Below are 25,533 nucleotides of genomic sequence, written 5' to 3'. Positions count from 1 at the left end.
CGGACCCGAGCGAGCCGCGTTTGCAAGCAGAACCGCACCCGGGGAGGCGGCGATCGCTGCAGGCCAGGCCGAGTAGGTACCACGCTCCTCCTCCTCTCCCTCTCCCCCTCCTCCCTGCCTCCTCCTCCTCCTCCCCGTCTTCTTGCTGCGACGACGCGTGGCCTGTCCGAACCCAAGAGCAGCGAGGGCCGGGGAGGGGACCCCGATGGTCCACCTGCGCTGGCTGCAGGCCGTCGACCGAGGTTTCTGGTGCGAGGACTTTCTGCCTGCGCCAGGGGAGGTTCCCTTGGTATTTGCAAGCTGAGGACTTGTCAGTGCCAGTCCTTCATCCCTGCAAATGTACTTTTGGTGCCTTTGTTTCTGCCGGAGCGGCGGAGGCCTGTCTTGCAGCCTCTCTGCTTCACCAGATGCCAGCGATGTTTTTTCCAGAGGCCCAAGCAGCTTCGTGAACGTGCTCTCGCCAGCAAGCCGAAAAGTCCTTTCTACGAAACAGAAGGTTTTGTCTATCAAACGCAAGTCTCTTAAGTGTTGTCAAGGATTTGCCAGTAGCTTGTCATTTTTTTTTAATAAAGGGAAAGATTGGAAGTTAGCTGGTTTTCTTTGAAGGTCAGATGAGAAATAGGCTTTATGAAAAGTATAAAGTCAATCTAGGTCATTCCATTTAATTTGCTGACTCATCTTTCTAGTACTCTCATGCACTGTATTAGCAAAGCCTCCTGAAAGTAAGACTTTTTCTGGTGAGTGGTTGAAAATTATATATTTAAACAATCATATTTCGTGCATTTATACTCTTTAATGTTATTCTTTTCATTTAATATAATCAGTATTTTTGATTTATAGAGTCTCTAAAAAATCCCAAGTAACCGATTAGTCTTATCAACAGTATACAAATGTCTTGCTTTCATTGTTTAAAAGAATGTTGCTTTAGAATATTTTTGGTTTTTTAATGCCCTCAAAAGAAGATAATTTTTCCAAAATTATTAATTTTAGGTGCTGTTTTCAACACTAAACTTTTGACCAAGAATGAAACTATTTAAAAGTTAAGATGCCGACAGGTAATTCCTTGTAAGTTTATACTTTATGTCAATGTGTGTCTCATAGCAGTAGAACAACAAAGCTATATTTTACCGTGTTATTACAAAGCTGTATTTTATGCCATCTGAGATTGCCTCAGTGATCTAAAATGATTCAATTTTGAAAGGCCTTCTTTGTAACATGAAGCTATTTTGTTTTAGAAATATATATATATATATATATATTGCTTTTGGGGTCACACCCAGCGATGCACAGGGGTTACTCCTGGCTCATGCACTCAGGAATTACTCCTGGCGGTACTTGGGGGACCATATGGGATGCTGGGAATCGAACCCGGGTCGGCTGCGTGCAAGGCAAACACCCTACCTGCTGTGCTATCGCTCCAGCCCCCTAGAACTCTATTTTGATGCCTTCTAGAAGCCAACAAATTCTCTCTTACTCTGTATCCAATATCAACTTTCAAATAAGTAAATGCGATGGAGTGAAAATACATCTCCAAGAGAAATTCTGGTTAGATTAGAATTCTTTATTGATAAAATACCGGTGTTAAGGCATGAGGGAGTAGAATCCAATTAAAAACCAAGATCATAGACTAGGGGTGGGCGGCAAGTGAGATTGGGGGAGTTGAACAGTGGAGGAGGGAAGTGGACACTGATGAAAAGATCAGAGTTAAAATATTGTATGCCTAAAGGCCAATCAAGAATAACTTTGTAATTTCACAGTGACTAGATTTTTAAAAATACTTTACAGGGGCTGGAACAATAGCACAGCGGGTAGGGCATTTGCCTTGCACGCGGCCAACATGGGTTCGAGTCCCAGCATCTCATATGGTCCCCTGAGCACCACCAGGGGTAATTCCTAAGTGCAGAGCCAGGAGTAACCCCTGTGCATCGCTGGGTGTGACCCAAAAAGAAAAAAAAAACGTTACAAACAAAAAACCAAAGTTTCTAACTTCAGCCATGCAAAAATTCCATATATATTTATTCATTCCACCCTCAGTGGAAAATCCTCAGCAATGTCTGTGATTCTGATTTAATGTGATGTTAATTGTCAAGTCATTAACCAGATTATTCCTGACAAATTGTGAGAACTAATTTAACAAAAGTTGTTACTTTGTTAAAAGTTGTTTGATGGTTAAGAAGCCTGACACTGTGTCAAAAGAAAAACTATACAAGAATTAGTTCTGGTTGGGTTTCCTATTTTCTACTTAAATTCTTTGTCATTCTGTTTTCCTCTATGTTTCATTGGTTTGTTTATGGGGTATTTTTTGTATATGACGGGTCCATAATCAGAATTGCTCAGGAGTCACTTCCTGACAGTGCTCAGGGGTACCGTACAATGCCAGGGACCGAACCCCAGGAATCCTGCTTGCAAACCTTCAGCCCTGTAAGCCATCTCTTCAGCCCTATATGTACACAGTTTTCTACTACAAATGTTGGTAGACTACTCATCTCCATGTTTAAACTTCAAATTTTGATGGTGAAAACATCTGACTCAGTAGCGATTACATCTTAACAGGTACTGTTATCTTCAGGGCCAATACTAGATAATTCTTTCAGAACAAAACATACTATTTTTTTAATGCCAGATAGTAGTAATGCCACTTTCTTCATCATGTAAGATTTTAGGCCATTTTCTAGGCAGAAGTCATCAAGAACCAACAATGTGCAATTTTATTTATTTGGGGGCATGAGGAGTTGTTTGCTTGGTTTGGGGCTACACCATGTAACTCTCGGGGGCTACGTCCAGGCATGTGTTCAGGGGTTGATTTTGCTGATGTTGGGGGACCCTAAGGTGCCAGTCATTGACCCAAGCCTCTTCCATTCAAAGCATGTGCTCCAGTCCTTTAAGCTTTCTCTTCAGCCATCACAATGGGTCATTTTCGAGCAATGCAATTGCTTGAATTGGGGCCAGCAGATACGGCATTTACCTTGCATGTGGCTAACCTAGACTCGATCCCCAGGATTCCATATGGTCCAGTAAGCACCACCAGGAGCAATTCCTGAGTGCAGAGCCAGGAATAACCCCTGAGAATTGTCAGGTGTATACCCCCACCAAAAAGAAACAAAAAACAAAAAACAGACTGCGCAAGTATTTAACCATTTGTTCCTCTAACCATACACAGCAGTAGAAGTCCTGAATAAATTCTTCGAAGGACATTTCTCATTTTTTCCATGACATGTTGCTGATGCCCGGGAGTGAAAGGGAGGGACCAAGCTGTGGTGGCAGGTGGGGGAGGTTTGAAGGAAGGTGAGGTTCCACAGGAGTCAGGGAAGGCAAAGATAGGATGAAGAAAAAGTGAAAGATACATGGGTTGGAAAGTGAGGTGAGAAAGGAAGCAAGAACTGTGGGGGCTATTTTCTTTATTTTGTTTTTGGGAGGGCCACACCAAACAGTGCTCAGAGGGTTCTACTTCTGGCTCTGCACTCAGAAATCTCTCCTGGTAATGCTCAGGGAGGACCTTCTGGGATGCCAGGGATCAAACCTGGGTTGGCCAGATGCAAGGTGAATGCCCTCCTCACTAGAGTATTGCTCCTTCCTATTATCTTCAGAGTGTTAAAGCTTTGGTTGTGTGTCAAAGCAGCAAAAGATTTTTGTTTGACTTCAGAACTTTAACTGTGTCTTGACAGTTCACTAGCTATGACTTAAAATCCTCTTAGAATAAAATACCTTGTAAGCTTGTTTTTTGTCTTTTGATATTAAAACGATCATTTGTAGAAATATCTCAAGATAATTGAAATCAGTTTTGATTGCTAAAATTATCTAAATCTTTTTTCACATAACAATAACAGCTGTGATGTGTTTGGTACCTAAAAGGAAAGACTAATTATCAGGACCCTGAAAGCAAAGCAGCCAACACTCTGTACTCAAATGCAGAGTCCACTGCTTTCAGATACTACTGAACTTTTTGAAATCTAATTTTTTAGTACAACTTCCAAATCCATTATAATTCCTGACCACGTAAGGTTCATTTTTTCCACCAAAGGGACAGAAGTTCTCTGCTTATTAAATGAGGAATAACATTAAGTCCTTATTTTGAAAAATAATCATTCATTTAAAAAAGTTCTGGCAGGGGCAGGGCCCTGAAGCCCCATTGGTGATTCTCAGCCAGCCAGGTGGTTGGTCCATGCAAGGGCCTGAGGATGCGACGCTGCTCTGGCTCGGCGGTGCCTGGGATATTCAAGCCATCCTGGTGGACTGGAGGTCTCCAAGGCCACAATGGTTCTGGGGACCCGTGTGGTGCTGGATATCAAACCCTGGTTTGGTGCTTGCTAGATGTGCATTCTAACCACCGAACTACTTCTTGGTCCCTCAGTTTAAATTTTTTTAGACTAAGACCATCAATTTCTTATTTGCTAATTTTTACCATAGTTCAAAACGATCACTTTATATTTGCAGAGTGGCTACACCATGACTATCAAGAGAGGGTGCCAAGATACCCTCCCAGGGGCTAGAGCGATAGCACAGTGGGTAGGGTGTTTGCCTTGCACGTGGCCGACCGGGGTTCGATTCCCAGCATCCTGTATGGTGCCCTGAGCACCGCCAGGAGTAATTCCTTAGTGCAGAGCCAGGAGTCACCCCTGTGCATTGCCGGGTGTGACCCAAAAAGAAAAAAAAAAAGACCCTCCCCCTACTTGCCCCATTAAGTTCCCAACCCACAATAGCCTCATATCACAGCTCCACTGTCTGTGTCTCGGGCTTCTTTTCACTGGGGGTCACCTAATCCCTTGCCTTTTGGGGTAGGGTGGGGTGGGGCCACACTCAGTGGTGCTCAGGGGCAATACCTAACCCAGCGCAGGAATCACCCAGCAGTGCTTGGGGTCGAGACCAGATGCTGAGCAGGGGATAGGGACTGAACCAGGGTTAGCCGCATGCAAAGCCAAGCCTTGCTTCCTGCCCTAGTTCTCACGCTCTGCTTCTTTATGCTCCACACGTGAGCGAGGTCGTGTGGTGTTTGGCTTTTTCTTGCTGATTCATTTTACTTAACATGATACCAGCCAGTGCCATTCAAGTTCAAACAAACTGCAAGGCTTCATCTTTTCTCATAGAAGAGTGGTATTCCATTGTCTATCTAGGCCATACCCTCTTTTTTAAAATTTTATGATTTTTATTTTATTTTAGGCACCACGGTTTACTGTACTGTAGGGTCTCCTGCATAACACAATCCATCTCCACACCCTCCACCAGAGTGTCCACGTCTGTCCACCATTGTCCCGGTGTCTCCCAATTCTAACACACCCCTTCCTTATTTCTTCTCTGCTGGTTAGTTTCCTACTAATGACCAGTCCTCAGGTTCTGTTACCTTTGGACATTTTACATTTCTCTACTGTTTCTTTATATCCCACATATGAGAGAGGGAATTCTGTGTCTGTCCCTTACTCAATACGACACTCTCCAGACCCGTCCACGAAGCTGCAAATTGCATGACTCCATCTTTTCTTATAGCCAAGTTGTATTCCATTGTGTCTCTGTGCCACAGTTTCTTTCTGTAGTCATTGCATGGTTGGTTTAGCCACTCATCTATTGCTTGGCACTTGGGTGGTTTCCATACTCTGACCCTCGTAGATCATGCTGGGAATATTCATTTAAATTTTTATATTTATTTATTTATTTGCTTTTGGGGTCACACCCGGTGATGCACAGGGGATACTCCTGGCTCTGCACTCAGGAATCACTCCTGGTGATGCTCGGGGGACCATATGGGATGCTGGGGATTGAACCCGGGTCAGCCACGTGCAAGGCAAATGCCCTACCCGCTGTGCTATTGCTCCAGCCCCTCCTTTAAATTTTTAGATTTGTGTTTCTGTCTAAGATATCTAGTTCTCTTCCTTGATTTGCCTTTCTTGGCTCTATAAAATGTCACTTCATGTGTTTCAGATCACGAAGAGCCGTGCGGTTCCAGTCATGGGTCATTCTGCCTGAATGGAGGGATTTGTTATGTGGTCCCCACTATTCCCAGACCCTTTTGTAGGTAAGTAGAATAGGGGGGAGAGGGGGAATGGTGTCAGTGATTGGGCCTGTTTCCATCTCCCAACTTCTTTGATGTGATAAGTTTTGAACAAATGGTATCAAGGTGTAGTAATACTCTTCATATTGGTACAGAGTGGAATTATGCTTTTAAAACAAACTTGCAGTTCAAAATCTCACGGAAAGCACTTATTTTGAGGACTATTAGTGGTAGTTTCAGACCTAGTTAGATATCTTAAGAGTTCATTTTAGGGAACTCTGTAAGTTTAGGAGAAATAGTCTATATTTAATATTGCTGTCAAAACAGCTTGAGATCTCTGTTACAGAAAAAAATACAGCATTAGATACTTTGCTCTACATTTAGACTACATAAATGCACAACTGTGTTGGTTCCAAACATATTTCTTGTACTAAAAAGGAAACAGAGTTATGTTTTTCTAATTGTGGTAGCAAAGTTTTTTTTTTTGTAAGCCAGAGAGCACCACAAATGACTTGAAAATAGTAGTTGTCTGCCGGTAGGTGCTTGTCTTGCTTGGGGCCAACCCAGTTTCAATCCCCAGCACCACACATGGTCCCTCAAGAGCCCCACCAGAAGTAATCCCTGGGACTGCCAGTATACACCACCGCCCAAGAGAAAGAAAAAGTATTTGTGTAGCTGGCTTCTTGTGAGTTTGGTTGAGTAAGATTTAAGTTGGATATAATAAACCTTTTAACATACAAATTAGCTGCACAATACTGTCAGTGAAATCTGGCACTGTAAAAAGAAAGCAAAAAAGTATTACTAATGTTTTTGCCCATGAAAACATCAACAGCATACAGGATAAAGAACATTTCCATTGTCTCCAGATTTCTTTGTGGACCCTGTACTTTATTTACATTCCATCTGTCATTCTCAGAGTAGCCTAAGGAAATGGACAAATAAGGGAAAATTGAGAAATTAAGCAACTTTCCAAAAGTCCTACAGCTTTTGAGTGCAACTCTCTGGCATGATTTAATCTTTGTATTCATTCGCTTTTACTTCTAAGGGGATTTACTCTATAAAATGAGAACAGAATGTTTATCAAAAAATAATTTAGGGACTGGAGCAAAGCGATAGTACACCGGGTAGGGCATTTGCCTTGCACGCGGCTGACCCAGGTTCAAGTCCCAGCATCTCATATGGTCCCCTGAGCACCTCCAGGAGTAATTCCTGAGTGCAGAACCAGGAGTAACCCCTGAGCATCACTGGGTGTGACCCAAAAAGAAAAAAATAATCAAATTGATTAATTCAAAAGATACTAACATTTTGTATCTTGACCTTGCTGGTGGCTTACATGAGTCGTGTCCGTTCTACACTGAACTGCTTTTGTACCTTTGTCAGAAGCCAGTCGACTATCCATGGATGAATGGTTTCTATACCGTTCAGTTTCACTGATCTATGTTTCTGTCTTTTCCCGATTTCAGTCACAATAAGCGCAGCTTCCAAGTAAGAGAAATTCAGTTGACCCCTCCTCCTCCTTAACTTTGTTCTCAGCTCATTGAGCTTCAGCATTTTTTTCTAATGTAGTATTTAATGGTAGAACTTTCTAAATTTTAGCCGCACCCTACAAATTTTACATGGTCTGCCAAGTTCTAAGTTAAAATGGTTCATTATTTCTTCTTGAATCCTTGAGCTTTTATATATATATATATATATATATATATATATATATATATATGTAATATAGGAGTACCGCTATTTATTCAGCCATTCAATAAGCTGATTGAATTGGGCATGAACTCCACATTGATTTTTTAAAAATTCTGAATGTTAATTTTGTTTTATTATTATTCCTCCCCCCCCCCCTTTTTTGGTTCACCGTAAGACACAGTTACAAAGCTTTCATGTTTGAGCTTAGGTCATACAATCATCAAACACTCATTCCTTCACCGGTGCACATTTTCCACCACCAAAATCCACAGTTTTCCCCCCTCCCACCCTTGCTCCAACCCTTCCCCTGCCTATATGGCCGACAATTTCCCCCAAACTCTTCCTCTACTTTGGTTACATTCGATATTTCAACACCAGCCCCACCACCACTCAAACCTGCCAAAACTGCAATGCTAGATGATTTGTATTTCTTGTTATGGATAGGATATAATGTCCAGGAAATTCTGTGTCATTCTCTTCCGGGAGCTTTAGTTTATAGTCTCTGGGCCTTGGCCATTGATGATGGCGCCAGGGCCAGTTTGTGGGTGTGACTGCCAAGTTACTGAAAAACTGGAGACCTGGGGGGAGGAGGCCCAGTCCTGATCGAGATGGTCTGGAGATCTTAGCCATGGGTTCCCACAACCCTTGAGCTTTTTTAAATAGTATTTAATTGTGTTGTGGTCAGAGTGATATACACTGAATATTGATCTGTATTCTGTTTCTATGCTGTAATGAAAAAGCTGAAAGAATGAGTCATCCACAGCACTGAAATGTGGAGCCTGGTTGGAAAGGGAAGATGCTTTATGTCTCAGGTTTGGCTTTTGCGGCTGAATTCCAACGATGTGTGGCTTTACTTCTCGTTGCTCTGAAGACTGGGAGTCAGGGATCATCAGACTGTCACATGGCTGGGTTCTGGAGAATGTTTGCTTCCTGCTGTGCAGGCAGAGGCAGTAAGGGGCTAGGGACTAGTCTGAGAGTTATTCCAGGAGAAGAGGGGCAGGGGCTAAGCACACTATAGACCACAGGCCTGATGGCTGTTGTATGACCCCTGAGCCATGATTGTTCTAATCTTCTTAAACGGCTGTAGAAAATAAGAATATGAAACAAATACAGAAGCTTATGCAACCCAGGAAAGGCAAAAATAAATAAATAAATAAATAAATGGAAAAAGAAAGGAAGGAAGGAAGAAAAAGAATTCACTGGAGCCTTTTAAAAATAACTGCACAAATCTCATTCACGAAGACTCCATCCTCATAATCTAATCACTCCCCAAAGATCCTCTGCTCTGGGGCTAGAGGGATAGTACAGCAAGTAGGTCCTTGCCCTGCACGTGGTCAGACTGAGATTACTCCCAGCACCCCTTATGATCCTTGAGGGCTGCTAGAAGTGATTCCTGAGTGCAGAGCCAGGAGTAAGCCCTGAACATTGCTTGGTATGACCAAAAAAAAAAAAAAAAGAGGAAAACAAAACAAAACTCAAAACATCAAATAAATTGTTGAGAAAAATCCAAGTGGAAAAGAATTTGAAAGTCTTATCTCTAGAAAACAGGAAAAATTTAATATCAAGCAAACATAGTTCAGACTAAGAAAAATTTAAAAAAAAAGAAATTCTGTGAAGATCTTTGTCATACAGTTGATTTGAAAGTAGGGCCCGAGATGCAGCTCACTCTCCTTGCATAGGTGAAATTTGAGTTCAGTCCTCAGCAGCCCCCTACACACACCATATATTTTTTTCACAAAAAACAAATCACAAATCATCCTGTTAACCGTTGATTGCCTCGAGCAGGCCCCAGTAACGTCTCCTTCATCCTGGTCCTGAGATTATATTCAAGGCTCTTTAGGAGAATGAGACCCATCATTGTTACTGGTATTTGGCATATTGGGTACGCCACAGGGAGTTTGCCAGACTCTGCCCTGTGGGCAGGCTACATTCGATAGCCTGCCAGTTTGTCCAAAGTAGGAATGAGATAATAAGATATCATAATAGGATGTCGCACGGCCGCGCGGTTCTGGGAGCTGGTTTTTATAGTCTCTGAGTCTTGGCCGTTGATGGGATTACACGGCGCCAGGGGGCCAGTTGGTGGGTGTGACCCGCGCCTACTGGAATTTGGAGGATCTGGGTGGAGGATGCTCGGCCCAAATCCGAGTAGGCTTGGAGATCTCGGCCCCGGAACCTGCGTGACTTTGTCCCTCTGCCAGTACCTTCATGTGTGCGGAGAATGGTCTCAGCATGGTGGTGGCTGGTCCTGGAGGTCTTTGGCTGCTGGAGCCCTGGTCAGGGCGGGGAGGAAAGCTCAACCCGCTCCCCTCCAAGGGGCCCCAGCGGCGAGAACAGTCAGGCTGTTTTATTTGTGATTTTTTTAAAGATATGGAATTGGAGTCCTCCTCCCCTTTTTTAGTGTGTTTAATTTCTTTCATTAGGTTTCTAACAAATCTGTGCTTCTGAAAAATCTCAAACTTAGTCTAAAAAAGTGTTAGAGTAAGAGAGGAATTGATGGGGGAAGGGCAGGGTCATGAAACAGTCTTAAAAATACCATTAAATTTGTTTTCCATCTGTTTAACAGCTACCTCATCCTCTTTTTAAAGTAGCTTGACCAATATGTGTTAATTAAATGAGAGCTCCAAATATAGAGCTAATCTGGCCATTGACAAAAAGTGTGCAGTACTAATATTTATAGGTCATCACGATGCAATTCCCATAATACATTTCACGGGATATCTGAGATTTGATCTAGATCTGTTTTTTTTCCTTTTACATTTCCACACAGCCATTTCAGCTGATGTCTGCTGAGACATCCGCATATGTAACACTAGTAAATATAATGTTGGGCTTGAATGCTCTCACCATGTAGGTGAACGATCTCAGCAATCCCCTTGTTATTGAAAAGGACATGGTTATTCCTAAGAATCTGGAACTAGCCTGTGGATGAATAGTATTCTCTGCTGCCTTTATGTCAGAGACTGTGGCTAATTTCCTGATCTTTCACCAGTGTTCTCATCTGCCACAGCTTTTCTAAAATCCTCTGTCTTTTGTAGTCAAGGAAATAGGATTTTTTTTCAAAAATGATTTTTCTAATCGTAAGAGATTTGGATTTCAAACTATTATTAGTCTGTCTGTTAGGTACAGGGGTCAACTCTGAGGTGCTTGACGATATTTAGAAATGAGGGAAGCATGAGTACTTAAGCAGCTGAATTTCGTAGTCAGTGAAGCAGCACTGTGAAGATAGCTTTTGCATACCAAGGTACTGAGTTTGATTCCTGGCACCGCATCAACCCCCCAGCACTGCTGGGAATAGCAACCCCTGAACATGGCACCAAGAATGCCCCTCATACCGAAAAGAAATCTGTTGTAATAGAAAAAACAACAATTTTAACTACTCAATGAAGGAAGTCCGTTTAGGAAATAAATTTATATAATTTAGATCATCATGGAATGTGACCGTGGTATGATCACAAGCTAGAGGCCTCCCTCAGCTTCTTTAATTAGGAAGTTAATTAAACACGTTTCGAGAAAAAGGTTTCATCTCAGATTAACGAGGCTTAGAGAGAGTAATGTCTAAAAGAAGCATTTTAAATTATTCATTCATAGTGAGAAGTTTCACTGATACAGACTTTGGAGTTCCTGTGAGCCAGGCATTCTCCCCGTGGACTGACATACACGAGAAGCCAAGTTTATAATTAGAACATTGTTTACTGAGCATAAAGGCAAAGCAAGAAACATTATATAATTTAGATTTCTATTTATAACTTGCCTGATGCATTCATCTCTGCCCAGGGAACCGTGCTGCCAGGACTGTACTAGTTGAAGACTTCTGCTCACAGCCTCCTGCTGCAAAGTCTTGCTTTGTTTTATTTTTGATTTATGGGCCACACCTGGCAGTGCGCAGGGCTTAGTCCCGGCTCTGCACTCAGGGATCACTTCTGCTGGATTCAGGGCAACATATAGGGTACCAGGGATGATCTACCCACTGAACTATCTCTCCAGTACTCTTTGAAGGCTGCTGTTAATGGCTACCTTCCCACCTTTCCTGAACCTTCGTTTCCCTGATCGAGCAACAACTCCTGAGATTGACAGGCTTCTTCTTGAGATATGTAAATATATATTTAGTCAGTTTCCATAACCTCTGTTTTAGGCAGCTCTGATTCAGTGACTTGCATGAAGTAATCCTGTTTCCTTCATTTCCCAGTATTGTAGAGCACCTCAGAGTTGCCCTCTTGTACCCAATACACAGTCTAACTGCAGTCAGGACATATTTGCAAGTATTATGGAGTCTCATGACATAGTGCTCAGTTGTCTTTTCTCTCTGTATCTGTCTTCCTCCTGCTCGCTGACTCCCAAGACTATGGTTCTACTTCCATCTTAGAGAGAGCACTTAGATTTTAAACCCCCAAGGTCCTTTTATGCTTAATAATCGACGATTTAAATTCTGATTAAAACCACTTTGTGTGCAGGCTGTGGATGCGGCTCAGCGGACCAGCACTTGCCACACAAGAGGGCACCTGGGTTTGATTCCTGGCACCATGAAAATATAACCCAATGAAATCAAATCACTTTATGGCTATCTCGCATTAAGCTTACCTACTCTCTTTTACAAATAAGAATTATAGGGTCTGGAGCGATCATACAGAGGGCAGGGTGCTTACCTTACACATGGCCAAGACAGGTTCAATCCCTGGCAGCCTATATGGTCCCCCCCCCCCCCCGCCCTAACCATGCCTACTGGGAGGGATCCCTGAATACTACTGGGTTTGGCACCTCTACCCTCCCCCCCCCAAAAGAAAAGAACTGTAATCCACAGGGCCAGAAAAATAGTACAAGAGTTAAGGCCCTTGCCTTGTGTGTGGCTGTCCCAGTTCTATCCCCGGCATTGCATATGGTTCCCCAGATACTTTAGGGGTGATCCCTGAGCACAGAGCCAGGCGTAATCCCTGAGCACAACCAGGTGTGGCCCACCCCCACTCCTCACAATTATAAACTACACAAGTGTAAGTAACGCTGTAAAGGCACTGAAGAGTGACCAAATGCTGGGACAAACTGAGCTGACCTTTGAAAGAAGGCATTTCGCGGGGTGGATTCCTGTTTTGTAACAGCTTATCCAAAGACAGGGTCCTAATGCCACACAGAGTGCATGAAACTGCGAGTGAAGGGTATGGTTCAGGTGGGGCACGTGCCTGGCATGCGCAAGCCCCGTGTTCTGTCCCTGGCACCTCTTCTCTCCTGCTGCTCGGCCACGAGGTGAATGCTCTGACGCGTCCTCCTGGAACTCCTTCAGGTGGAGCTGTGAAGTCCGTTGACTTCGTGCCCGTTGGCTCTGCCCTGTTCACTGATCTTCAGTAATTGCATCCTTTCAAGGTTACCGCTGAGGTCAGCGTTGCGGTGAATGTCTTTGTAAGGGGTGGAGGGAGAAAATGCCCTCTCTTCCCTACCTTTGGTTCTTGAATTAGAGCTCTGCAGATTAAACTGATTAAATAAAGGCTGGAGGTGACAGCTCAAAGGGAGATCTGGGTTCTGTTCCTGTACCACTAGGCATAATGTCTATTCCATTCCCTACCCACCTTGGAAGCTGGGCACTGGGAATAGCTCCTAAGCACTGCAGGGTGTGGCCCCCAAAACCCAAAGCAATGACAGCACTACCAACCAGATTTTTAAAAAAAAATTTTATTTTTATAAACTTGTTCATAATAATTAAATAAAGTAAAGTAAGTAAAGGCCCTCCCGTCGATCATCGATTTGCTCGAGCGGGCCCAGCAATGTCTCCATTGAAGACTTTGTTGTTACTGTGTTTGGCATATCGAATACGTCACGGGGAGCTTGCCAGGCTCTGCCAATTAATTACATTTAATATTCAAATGGGCTGAAACGAAAGCACAGTGGGTAGGGCATTTATTTACCTTGCACGCGGCAGAGCCGGCCAACCCGAGTTTGATTCCTCCGCCTTCGATTCCTCCGCCCCTCTCAGAGAGCCTGGCAAGCTACCGAGAGTATCTCGCCCGCATAGCAAAGCCTGGCAAGCTACCTGTGACGTGTTCAATATGCCAAACACAATAACGAGTCTCACAATGTTACTGGGCCCTCTCGAGCAAATCGATGAACAACAGAAGGACAGTGACAGTGAATATTCAAACACCAATCCCACCACCATATTGCAAATGTTTCCACCCCAAATCCCAAATTGTACCCCCAAAGCAGAACTGAAACAATTAATTTTGTGTTGCTTGTTATGCTAAAAATGGTCTGATAAAGTTTCCTTAGAAGAAAATATGTGAAGATTGTTGTATTTCATCCTGGAGCCATTAAGCCCTTACATAAGAGATTACTAACATCTTTGTTGAACCCAATCAAATGTTATATACTACTTTTGGTACATTCAGTGGTATAGAGTATGAGAGGCCTTGCACTCTAGGAATTCTAAAAATTAGAATATGATTATAGAGCTGATTCACTCATGGGTGAGGCCTATGTCACTCTCTTCTGGGAGCTTTATTTCTGAGTTCCTGGATCATGGCCATTGATGGGATTATATGGCACAAGGGCCAGTTTGTGAGTATGACTGACAAGTTACTGGTCCACTTGGGAGGAGGCCCATTTCTGCTCCGAGCGAGCTTGGAGATTTCAGTCACAGGTCCTGCATACCTGGGTTTTTCCGCAGATACCCTCATAGGTGAGGCTCATCTGAACCTATGGAGAGTGGCCGTGAGCATGGTGGTGATTGAGTTCTGGATGTTTTCGGCTGCCAGACTCTGTTGGGGCGAGGAGGAAAACTCACCTGTCCCCCTCCAAGTTGCCCCATTGAAGACAGTCTGGCTTGGGGTCTGGACAGTCTATCCATCAGATACTTTATAACCCATGCATGATGTATACATCTAAGTTAGAGATGGGTAACTGAAGGGGTCAATTTGATGTTTATATGTGTATATATATATATATATATGCGTGTGTGTGTGTGTATATATATATATATATATATATATATATATCCATGTGTATGTGTGTGTTCTGAATAAAGAGCAAGTTTATAAAGAGACAAGACAGAAAAAATGAGATTTTTGGTCTTCAAGGGCAGCCAGCTGTGGGAAGATAAAACACATGGGTAAAAGCAATGGCAGGCAAGGACTAGGTAGAAGGTTTTGTTATGTAACACCTCTGGTTAATGGTTCAGAGTCTTCTCTGGTGATTAAGAATCCTCTTGCACGGTCCTGGTTGAAAGGGCGAGAGCAAAGATTTCTCTTATGTTGGCTTCTCAGTTGCCTTCAACTCAAACTAACTCTTCCATAAGAGACACTTATGAGAGGTTCCCTGTTCTCTGCATCCTGGGGACTGCAGGTTCTCACGCCCTTCTTGCTGCTGTTTGGGTTTGGAGGTCTGGGGATTGCTGGCTTTAGCACAGAATTGACTCTTACAGACCAGGTTTATATTTTATTTGGAAGTTATAATCCACTCAAAAACTTACTAGCCTCTAGATACTTCCCTGCTACCCTTCAGTTCCAGAGCAAAAGATAACTTGTCAACATTTTTTTTAGCTTTAAAATTTAGGTCTGAGGGACAGAGCAATAGTACAGCAGGTAGAGTGTTTGCCTTACCTGTGACCAATCCAGATTCAATCCTCGGCATCCCATATGGTCCCCTGAGCACCAACAGGAGTAATTCCTTAGTGCAGAAACAGGAGTAACCCCTGAGTATTACCAGGTGTGACCTCAAAAGTCAAAAATAAAATTCACCCTGGGGGGCTGGAGTGATGGGATAGTGGGTAGGATGCTTCCTGCACACGCTGACCCTGGTTTGAGCCTTGGCATCCCATATAATCCCTTGAAGCCCTGCCAAGAGCCTAAGCACAGAGAAACGAGTAAGCCCTGAGCACAGTTGAGTGTAGCCCCAGAACAGACAAACAATAATTCACTTAATATCCTTTACCTTCAATCCATCCCCACTCTTCTGTTATTCCCTTGACAACATAGACTTGGTTGAGAAAAGTTGTTTACTCTGTTTACTTGTTTACTCTGATTTTTGCCTTTGAGTTACCGCTGTCTAGCATAATACGAATATGAATAATATGAATAAAATGCCTGGCCACAGGTTATCTTTATGTTAAAATTATTCCTTAGCTATTTTTCCTATCATAGCTGGAACCTTATTTGGAATTGATAATACAAGTAATCAACTTTTAAAGTTTACTGCTGGGCTGGGGAGATGGAGGCCTCAGAGGGTTGGAGCATGTGCTCTGTGTGAGGGAGGCCCAGGCTTGAACTCTGTTGGGGGGAAAATTATTTAAAAACCGTTACTAATTATCTTTTATCTTACACTTATGCATATTAATATCACAAACCCAATCTGGGTCTGCAGAGACCTAACAGGGGTGAAGGCCCTTGCCTTGCACTCAACTACCCCCATCCCAGACTACCTAGAGCAATCCCTGACACAGAGCTAGAAGTCAACTCATAGTGTGGCTCCCAGTCCTCTAAACACACAAAAAACAACCTGCATTTCCTTCCTTCCTTCCTTCCTTCCTTCCTTCCTTCCTTCCTTCCTTCCTTCCTCCCTCCCTCCCTCCCTCCCTCCCTTCCTCCCTTCCTCCCTTCCTCCCGCCCACCCTCCCTCCTTCCCCTCGTCCCTCCCTCTCTTTGCTTTTTGGGCCAAACCTGGCAGTGCTCAGGTGTTACTCCTGGCTCTGCACTCAGGAATCACCCCTGCCAGGGGGACCGTATGGGGTGCCAGGGATCAAACCTGGGACAGCTGCATGCAAGGCAAATGCCCTACTCTCTGTGTTATGGCTCCAGTCCCTGAAGTTGTATTTTTTAAAATCAGTTTTAATACTGTTTTCTTTTGTTTCATTTGAATATGGTTTTTCACTTTGCTTTTTTACACCTTAATGATACATTTTAGACATCTTTCCATACTAATACAGAATTCCTTATTATGACAGATTAATATTATGTTTTGAACAAATACAAAAGTGTATTGTACCCTGTTGCTGAACGTTGTGGGGTGCTTGTCCTCATGCCTTATCTAAATGTAATTTTATAGAACACAAGTAAATTTCAAGAATTTGGCTTGGTTGCAGGGCATATGTTTTTGTAATTTTTATAGATTTTGCCAAATTGCATAGTTATTGGATTCCTCCCAGCTAATCTGAGAGAGCCTGGTTTCCCAGCAGAGTAATGTTGTCAAACTTTGGACTTTTACCAATCTAATAGATGAGAAATGGTATCTCAGTGTTGCCTCAATCCACATTTCTTCTCTAATATTTAGACATTTTCCTCCCTGCTGTTTTTCTGTTAAATTGTAGGGGGGTTTTAGGATTCATTTTAAAGGTCATTTTAAATAGTAATAACATATAAAAGATATTGTGTGTTTTAGCTGAGATATAAACTACAAATAGTCTTTTGCAGTTTCCTATTTGTGAATTTTGTCCATGAATAAGTTAAAAAAAATTTTTTCAGTCATACCCATGGTACTCAGAGGCTCGGTGCTTGGGAAACCAAGTGGTGATGAGCTTGGAATGAATCCATCCCTTTGGGCTATGTCCCTGGCCCAAGTTTTTTGTTATTTGGTTTATTATTGTTGTTTGGGAGTCACTCTGGCTATGCTCAGGGCTTACTCCTGGTTCTGTGCTCAGGGATCATTCCTGATGATGTTCAGGGATCACTTGTGGTTCCAGGGACTAAACCAGAGTCGGCTGCATGCAATGCAAGAGCCTTAAGTCCTGGACTATCTCTCTGGGCCTGTGCTGTCACATCTTTTAGAAACCTTCCCTAACCCCATTTGTTTCACTAGAATTCTGTTTGATACAACTACAGCCATCCCCACTTGTTTTAAGTTGACCATTAGACTTTGTCATTGTTTTCCAATCTTTCACTCTGAGCCCATATTTGTCCTGAGAAGTCGGATGTACCTCTTACGAGCGGCAGAGATCCCATCTTGTTACCTGACTTATCCAGACAGTCTTTGCCTTTTAACAGGAGTGTTGGTCCATTGGCATTTAGAGAAATAGTATAGGATTTTGTGGCCTATGAGAACTTTGACTGTTATTGCCATTTACTCTTTATTTTGATCTTATTTATTTGTTTTTGTGTTTTGAGCCAACTGGCTGTGCTTAAGGCTTACACCTGTCTTTACACTAAGGGATCGCTCCTGACATATGGGGTGCTGGGGACTGAACCCAGGCCAGCTGCATGCAAGGCAAATACCCTACCCACTGTACTATCTCTCTGGCCCTAGTATTTTCTTTGTGCAGAAGACCATTCAGTAATTTTAAAATCTCTTTTCTTCCTTCTGGAAGACCCAGCAGCCAATGTCCTCTGACATCCAAACAGCCCAGCTCCGCAAGCTCAATGCCACACATGCAGCCATGCAACAATCTCACAATATTGAGAGCCTAGTAGGAAGGACACTTCGTGGTCATGCTTGGTCCTTTCTTAAGGGCTGGAGCGATAGCACAGCGGTAGGCATTCACCTTACAAGCGGCCAACATGGCCAACCCGAGTTCGATTCCTCCGCCCCTCTCGGAGAGCCCGGCAAGCTACCGAGAGTATTCGATATGCCAGACACAGTAACAACAAAGTCTCCAATGGAGACGTTACTGGGCCCGCTCGAGCAAATCGACGATCGACGGGAGGGCCTTTACCTTTACCTTTAGTAGGAAGGAGCATGGCAAATAGGATGGGAAAGTGAGCAAAAGCAGTAACACAGAAAGCTCAGCTAGCCCCAACCAGCTCAGTAAATCCTCAGTGACTTAGTAACACCATTGTGAGATATAACAATAACCAGAAATTGGCTTTTTAGTCATCTGTTTTCTGGTCCTTCCATTTGCCATTTTGTTGTAATAAGCAATATGAAGTTAATTGCTTGTGCCTGCCAAGAGGGCGGGCTTGAGGGGAAGGTGGGGAAACTGGGGACACTGGCGGGAAGGGCACTGTGAGTTAAAAAAAATATGTGGATGCTGCATGACTCATGCTTTCAGTGGCCACCTCCCATCCTCCCCAGGCCTCCCCAGCAGAGAGACAGAGAGATGGGGGGCCACAGCCTGAGGGTGAAAATGGCCCGTTTAATGAAGAGCTGCTAACATACTTACAGAACATCTGAGGGGAGGTTGAAGTATAGGACCTAGGTGTGATCGATCATTTGCAGAGATAAAACATTTGGCAGAGGCAATTCTCTTGAGGAGATTAACTCAAGGAGACACTATCTCCAGGAACATCTACGTTTGCTTTTGTCCTTCCCTCTAGTTGTATATGTTAAACAATTAAGTTTGCTTCTTATCAATACTTGCAGTTGTTTGGATAAACACAGTAAGAGACAAAGATCCCAAAACTTAGTTCTCTGTGCTCTGAGAGCAAGCAAGTCTCCTCAGGCCAGTTCAGCTTGTCCTTCCACACAGGGGTCCTATCTCTTAAGTCATAACAGATTGCATCAAGACCATGCATTTATGCCTTCTAGACTGTCCCATTTTGATGCTGAAATAGCTCCCCAGGTTCATCCCAGTCCCATGGAGGGATCTCCCTTTTGGGGTATTAGCAACTGAAGCCTGAGTCAAATAATTATGCCAGTGCCCAGGAGTAGATATATTTCAGAGTCAAGCAACTCCCAAATATTAGGAGCATAGCATTGATGGTCTTTCTGTGTTTAACCAAGGAACGTTTCTCTATAGTTAAATATAAAAAGGCTAGAGGGGAAATAGAAAAGGTACAAATACAGGTACAGGTACAGGTACAAATACATAGCACTTCAAATACAAAGCACTACAAGTAAGAAGTCCAGAATTACCAGAAAGTTTTGGCTTATAAGTAATCAAGACTGATTTGGGGAACTGTGACAATGAGAGGTAAAACACAAAGGAAAGGATAAAGTTAAACTTTAACTAAATTAGGGATGCTAGCAAGATCATGGTAAGCTTCTCTGGGAGGAGGAAAAGGGACAATTCACTGATGAAGCCTAAAACACTTAGAATTAATATCTAATGGCACACTGATGGTAGGATTGGTGTTAGAACGTTGAACGCCTGAAGCAACTGCATTATGAACAACTTTGTGAGTTACAGGGTCTAATTTTTTAAATCTCTTTTCTATTACTTCTTCTTTATTGATGACAATATGTGCCTTGCCTTTGAGGTCACTGATTCAACTTTTGGTTTCTCTAATTATGCTGTTGACTCTGTTACTATATTCCTTAGTTCCTTCATTTCTGTGTGAATGCATTCTTTAATTTATTGCACCAGCATTTGGGTTTATTGAATCTCTTTTCCATTGATTTCTTCATTTCAGTGACTATCAAGAGGATTGTTGCTCTAATGTCATTCTCAGAAAGTGTTGAGCATTCTGATGAAGTTGAAAACCTTGCTGGCTTTCTGTCTCCCTCTCTTGATGTGGTTTAATTCTCTCATTTTTTCATTATATCTTGTTCTTTGTGGGAACTAAGGGTGGAGTCTTGTGTTCCAGGAAGTCTGAGCAGCAATCCAGTACTCCTTTCGCAATATCAGGTGTATCTGTGGTTCTCCTGACTTCTGTCAGTCTCAGATACCACCTGATTTCTTAAATGTTTGTGTGAGCTAAGATGTCTCTGGCTCTGAGTTGGGTGCATCTCAGTGACAGCAGGGCAGTCTGTCAGTTCTTTAGGAAATTATGCAATTTTCTGTTAGTGAAGAAATAGACCTAATCAATATTATTCAAGTTCAACAAAAGGCATTAGGATCCTACTTAGTGTGACTTGATTGTTTTCTGAAAATTGTGAACTTCTCTGCTATGCTGAAATGATCAACAGCAGGTTAATTATTTGGTCAACAACAACAACAACTTATTTGTATAAATATGTTAGTCAAAACTAAGTAAAGTGTCTCTGAAGGATAAAGTGATCAGAGAGTGATCTAGAACAAATCTTGTCTGGATTCCTGCACATTGATGTCCTGAGTACCTTTGAAGACAGCTCTGGGAATGGGGGCCTTATGGTAACATAACTGAAAAGCAAGACAAAAGTAATCACAGGAGTGGCTGGAGCGATAGCTCAGTGGCGAGGGTACTTGCTTTACATGCAAGCTTTGGCACCTCATATGTCCTGTCAGTACTGTCAGGAGTGATCCCTGAGCTCTGAGCCAAGGATGTGTCCTGAGCACAGCCAGACATGACCCCACAACACCACCCCTGCCACAAAGGGAACCATTGGAGACCTTGTGATGCTCTGCTGTTTTGTTGGAAATACCCTCGATTATATATGACATTCTTAACTGATACAGTGAGACCAAACTTTGCTTTGTCAAAATTCTTAGAAACTGCAGCTTTAAGAAAAAGGCATAATGAAATCAAATTCTCAAACAACGTGGTGCTCAAATTCATTCATTGTGATCTTTTTCTTTTCTTTATCAACATTATAATAAAATGATACTGAACAAAAAATTATTTGAGGGCATGCTGTAATTTTTATTGATTTTTTATGTTTGATTACTGTGAATAACATCAACGAGTAAAAAGTATCTCAAAAGAAAAATATTACCTATATTTAATTTTACTCATTATTTTCATTATTCCTTTTACTAATCTCTGTTTTCTTGAGTCTAAACAGTTTGGAAAAGCTGACTGTTTCTTGTGTGCTTTATAAAACTTTCTTGAGATGCTTCTCTTTAGCTTATTTTTTTTTTGTTCTGAAGCTTAAATTGTACTACTTAGTTGATTTCTATTCATTTCTAAATTCTGGGTTATTCTGAAGCAAAATCTTTTCTCATATATGTATTTTGAACCTGTTAGAAAATTATCAAAATGAAAGATACTTTTAAAAAACAGTCAATAAAAGTTAGAAATGCTTTAGGAATCTTATATATACCCACAAATATTCTTTCCAGAAAAAAAGATCAATTTATTGACATACCAAGAAAATAATTCTGGACGTTTTATACATGGTTGTTAAACGGTTTATAACATAAAGTATCTTTTACAATGAAGATTCAACTGAGCCCTTTATTATTATAAGAACTGATTAAAATTATTGGCAGTGAACATAAAGAATAGCAAGAAAAATACTAGAAGAAATATTTAGTAAATTCATTCTGGTGTACAAAGAGCTATTAAAATGCCATTATATTGAGTATAATTGACTTGTTATTAGTATAATAATAACCATAGTTGGGTTAAATATGATCATAACTGTTGACTTTTATTTTGGTCAGCAGTTTACTGGTCATGATTCAAATAGGGAATATAACCCTTTCAGCGCAATAGAAATGATTTTTTTTAACCAGATTTGAATGTCAGCTGCTTTGATCTTGATAAATAATATTGCTAAAGTAGCACCATGATTAAAATGATTTGCTTTTGTTTCCCATATAAAATTATGTGGTCAAATAAGCCTCATTAACAATTAAGATTATATTCCCACATAATAGATTGATTGGAAATATGAAAGTTAGATATATCTATGTGTGGATATATTTTATATGGAAATGGAGAGTTGGCACAACTCCAAAATAGAGCTTGAATCCATTTAATTTAGAGATAAGTAAAGAATGAGTTTTGCTGATACAAGCACATACTAATGCTATTACCGCCTAACTATAGCTATGCTGAGCTGTCCTGTTATTATTCAGGTGTCAGCATTTCTATTATGGCCTTCTGTTGTAGTTATAAGATTTTTTTTTTGTAATTTATAGTCTGGAATGAAAGCACACCATTGTTTCTGAACTTCCACTGAGACTGTTAACTCAGTAGGGAAAAAAATACAGCACAAGTTTTATATTTCCAGTTCTATAGCTTTTTCTTGGTTTTAAAAAAGAAAGAAAACAAAGAAAAAAGAAAGAAAAAAATTGTCTAGAGAGATATAGTACAGTAGACAGGACACTTGTCTTGCACACCACCCACCCAGCTTCAATCCCCAGCATGACATATGGTCCCTGATACTCTCTAGGAATGATCCCTGAGCACAGAGCCAGGAGTAACCCATGAGCACCACTGGGTGTGCCCCCTTCCCTGCCCAAAAAAGGAAAGAAAGAATTTTTTTAAAATGCTACTTTTAGCAATCAGAACAAAGTCCTTCATACTTTGACTTTAAGCACTGTACCACATATGCTTACTCAACACCAGATTTAGATTACCTTTAGGACACCTGACAGAAAGGAACTAACAGCCTTGAAGCTTTTAATAGAAGAGTTGCAAGTGCACGAAACAACTGCTGTATTTAGCTAAGCATTTAAAAAACACTTTTCATTTTAGTAACCTTACTTCTGATACCGTTCATTAGTTTTCACAGAAGAAACAACTGCTGAAACTTTTTTGACCCACCATACTAGACTAAAACTTTCTTTATCAATAAAAGAATATTAAAGCCTCACATTTTTTTTCAGATCACACTAAAGTATTATCAAACATGGTGGAACAACATGGTTATGAAACAGTAGAAATTGACCTTTCTTAGGTCTACTTGGCTTCTACTGGGATTTGGTTTACTGAGTTGTATCACTTATCCAAGGGTAGAAACTACAATTCAGAACTAACTCAAGTTAGCTCATTGCTGTTCCGGAAGCAGGGAGCCAGTGAAAGACACCAAATGCCCTACTATTTTCATTTTCTTCTTAATTTGTTGCTTAATGAAGGTACATCGAGTCACACATTTGATTCAGCATTTCTTGTTTTCCTTTAAGACAGTGTCTTTGTCATCCCTTGATTTCCTTTGGAAGGCAGCTGAAAAACAGCCCACTTGCTCAGCAGCACGTGAGCATTTTCATCATAGGAATTTCACCATGCAAAGTGACAACTGTGTCTTTTGCTCAGCTCTAATACTTGACTTCTTTTGTCAGGAAGTGAACTGATGCTGGCTTCTCTTTGTCTTATTCCAAGTTGGGCATGAGATTTTCCCTGCATTAGAAGGTTGTTGATACCTGAAGCCTGGGAAGGTAAGATGCCAGCTTGAATCCTCTCCATTTAGAACTGTGGTTTAATTGGTGATTTAAGAGCATACATCTTTCCAGCTTCTTCGTTTATAGTCTTGATGAACCCTTCAAGTAGTGAAAAAGGTCCACAATTGGAAGACCCACTGTTCATTAGTTTTCACAGAAGATAATACCCACTGATAATACCCACTGATAGAATTTATTATTTTTACATTTTAAGGTTTTATTTTTTTAAATTTTTAGGAAAAAGGAAAGCTGACATATCCCATATTTATGTGCAAATACATATTTTTATGTGCTGTTCATAGACACATAAAATATTAGGGTTGGAGAGATAGTATAAGGAGTAATGCACTTGCTTTGCATGTAGACAACCCTGGTTTGATCCTTGGCGCCATGAATGGATCCCTGCCCCCACAATCATACCCAAGAGTGACTCCTGATCACAGCTGGGAGTATGCAATGAGCACAGCTAGGTATGGACCCCAAACAAACATATATTTATATATGTATAAATATATACAATAAATATAAATGTTTATACCAAGAATATGACAGACTATAAAAATATATAGTATTTCAATGTTCAGGGCACTTGTAAACAGTGTTTTATTTGACTCTGATAGTAACCCTCTGAAACAGCTAACAGGTGTCATTTGATCTTAATCTTAGACAAGTTTAAGTGACTTGCCCAAGGTCACAGAGTCAAGCAGGAGAGTTGGACCAAGAAACCAGTTTTTTCTGGTTCCCAGTCCAGTACTCTTGCCTGAAATTAAGTGGCTCTGTGCTTATTCACCTGCATAAAACTTAGTTCTTTTCCTCTAAAGTGAAAACATACCTGGAATGCTGTACAATATAATTAATTTGTTTCCTGTCTCATATACTAAACATAGCTTCTGGGCTAAGGGCCATATTGATTCCTAGTGGTCATCAGCCAGAAAAAACAAGATGTATGACTTGGGTTCTGCCTTTGGGAAGTTCTCACCTTCGCCTCCGCTGAGATTCTACAGCTTTCCCTGGTTCATCTTTCAGTTCCAAGAGGATGCAAACAGTCCTTGCAGAAGTAAAGTCCAGAAATAATTCTGTAAGAGAGTCATATAAAGATCAATGGCTCCTTGGTTCTGTGTAAAATGCTGGTGCCAGCACCTTACCTTTCTTTTCTTTGCTTCAGCTAGTCCTACCAAGTGTCTGTCTAGATCTTCATCATTCACCCTTGTTTACCACTAAACAAGTTGGCTGTGTTTGCCTGAACGTTGATATTTATGCAATAACCAAGGTCATATCTGAAGATCTGAAAGCAGAATTCTTGAGAGGAAGGGTGCCTGCCTTGCATATGTGAGGCTTCGGTTGGATCCTTGGCTCCACAAAGTTGACCTGGAATCTTTGTGCACACTCGTGGTTGGGAAGCATTTACTTTAAGTAAATCTCTAAAGTTTTAAAACTCATTTTCACAGTTGTCTTTCTTCTTGGGCAGCACCATACTAGGTGCGCACACTTCTTGGGTTAACAACAGAGTATTCTAATTTCTTTTTGCCTTTCTCTTAGATTCTGATTTGCTAGTTAAAAAATAACAAGACTTGTGTGTTCTGGATTTTGATTTCAGAGATACCATCAGATTTTTACTTGGCTACAAGACCAGGTGTTTGTCTGGCCCTGCTGCGTGGCGAAGCACACTGGGGTTAATGGGTTTCCTTGACACACCTTTTTTCTGTTAGCTTAGATCATGACCTGACATATATTTGTAGCTTCCCCTTGATTCCGTCCAACTCAGGGCCCCCACCATCCAGATCAAATATTTCTAGTGCCATCAGACAGTCGGTCATCTTCTTCCTTAAAGTACAGTCTTATCTAAATATGAACCGTCTTAAGAAATTGGAATAATGAGGTTAGAGCTTTTTAAAAAATCATCTTTATTAGCAAGAATTATGCTGTCTTCTTTCAGGTCTTCTTTCTTTAGGGTCCTACTTCTCCTTTGTTTTTAGTTTGTTTAGTTTAG

The 25,533-nt window shown here is 41.5% G+C and overlaps 1 protein-coding gene across 1 annotated transcript in view; it reads left to right on the top strand.

The window, feature by feature from the left end:
- Positions 1 to 993: 993 nt before the first annotated feature.
- The window catches only part of NRG4 (neuregulin 4), a 45,603-nt gene continuing 21,063 nt past the window's right edge, over positions 994 to 25,533 (top strand). The window contains exons 1-2 of the mRNA XM_056128730.1: positions 994 to 1,055; positions 5,914 to 6,007. Coding sequence (XP_055984705.1) covers positions 1,046 to 1,055; positions 5,914 to 6,007 — 104 coding nt within the window. The 5' untranslated portion in view covers positions 994 to 1,045. The remainder of the gene's footprint in view (positions 1,056 to 5,913; positions 6,008 to 25,533) is intronic.

The sequence above is a fragment of the Sorex fumeus genome, unplaced genomic scaffold, assembly GCF_029834395.1.
Source record: "Sorex fumeus unplaced genomic scaffold, SorFum_2.1 ptg000067l, whole genome shotgun sequence".
NCBI lineage: Eukaryota > Metazoa > Chordata > Mammalia > Eulipotyphla > Soricidae > Sorex > Sorex fumeus.
The sequence above is the reverse complement of the archived record's forward strand: the minus strand, read 5'-3'. Positions and strand labels throughout refer to the sequence as shown.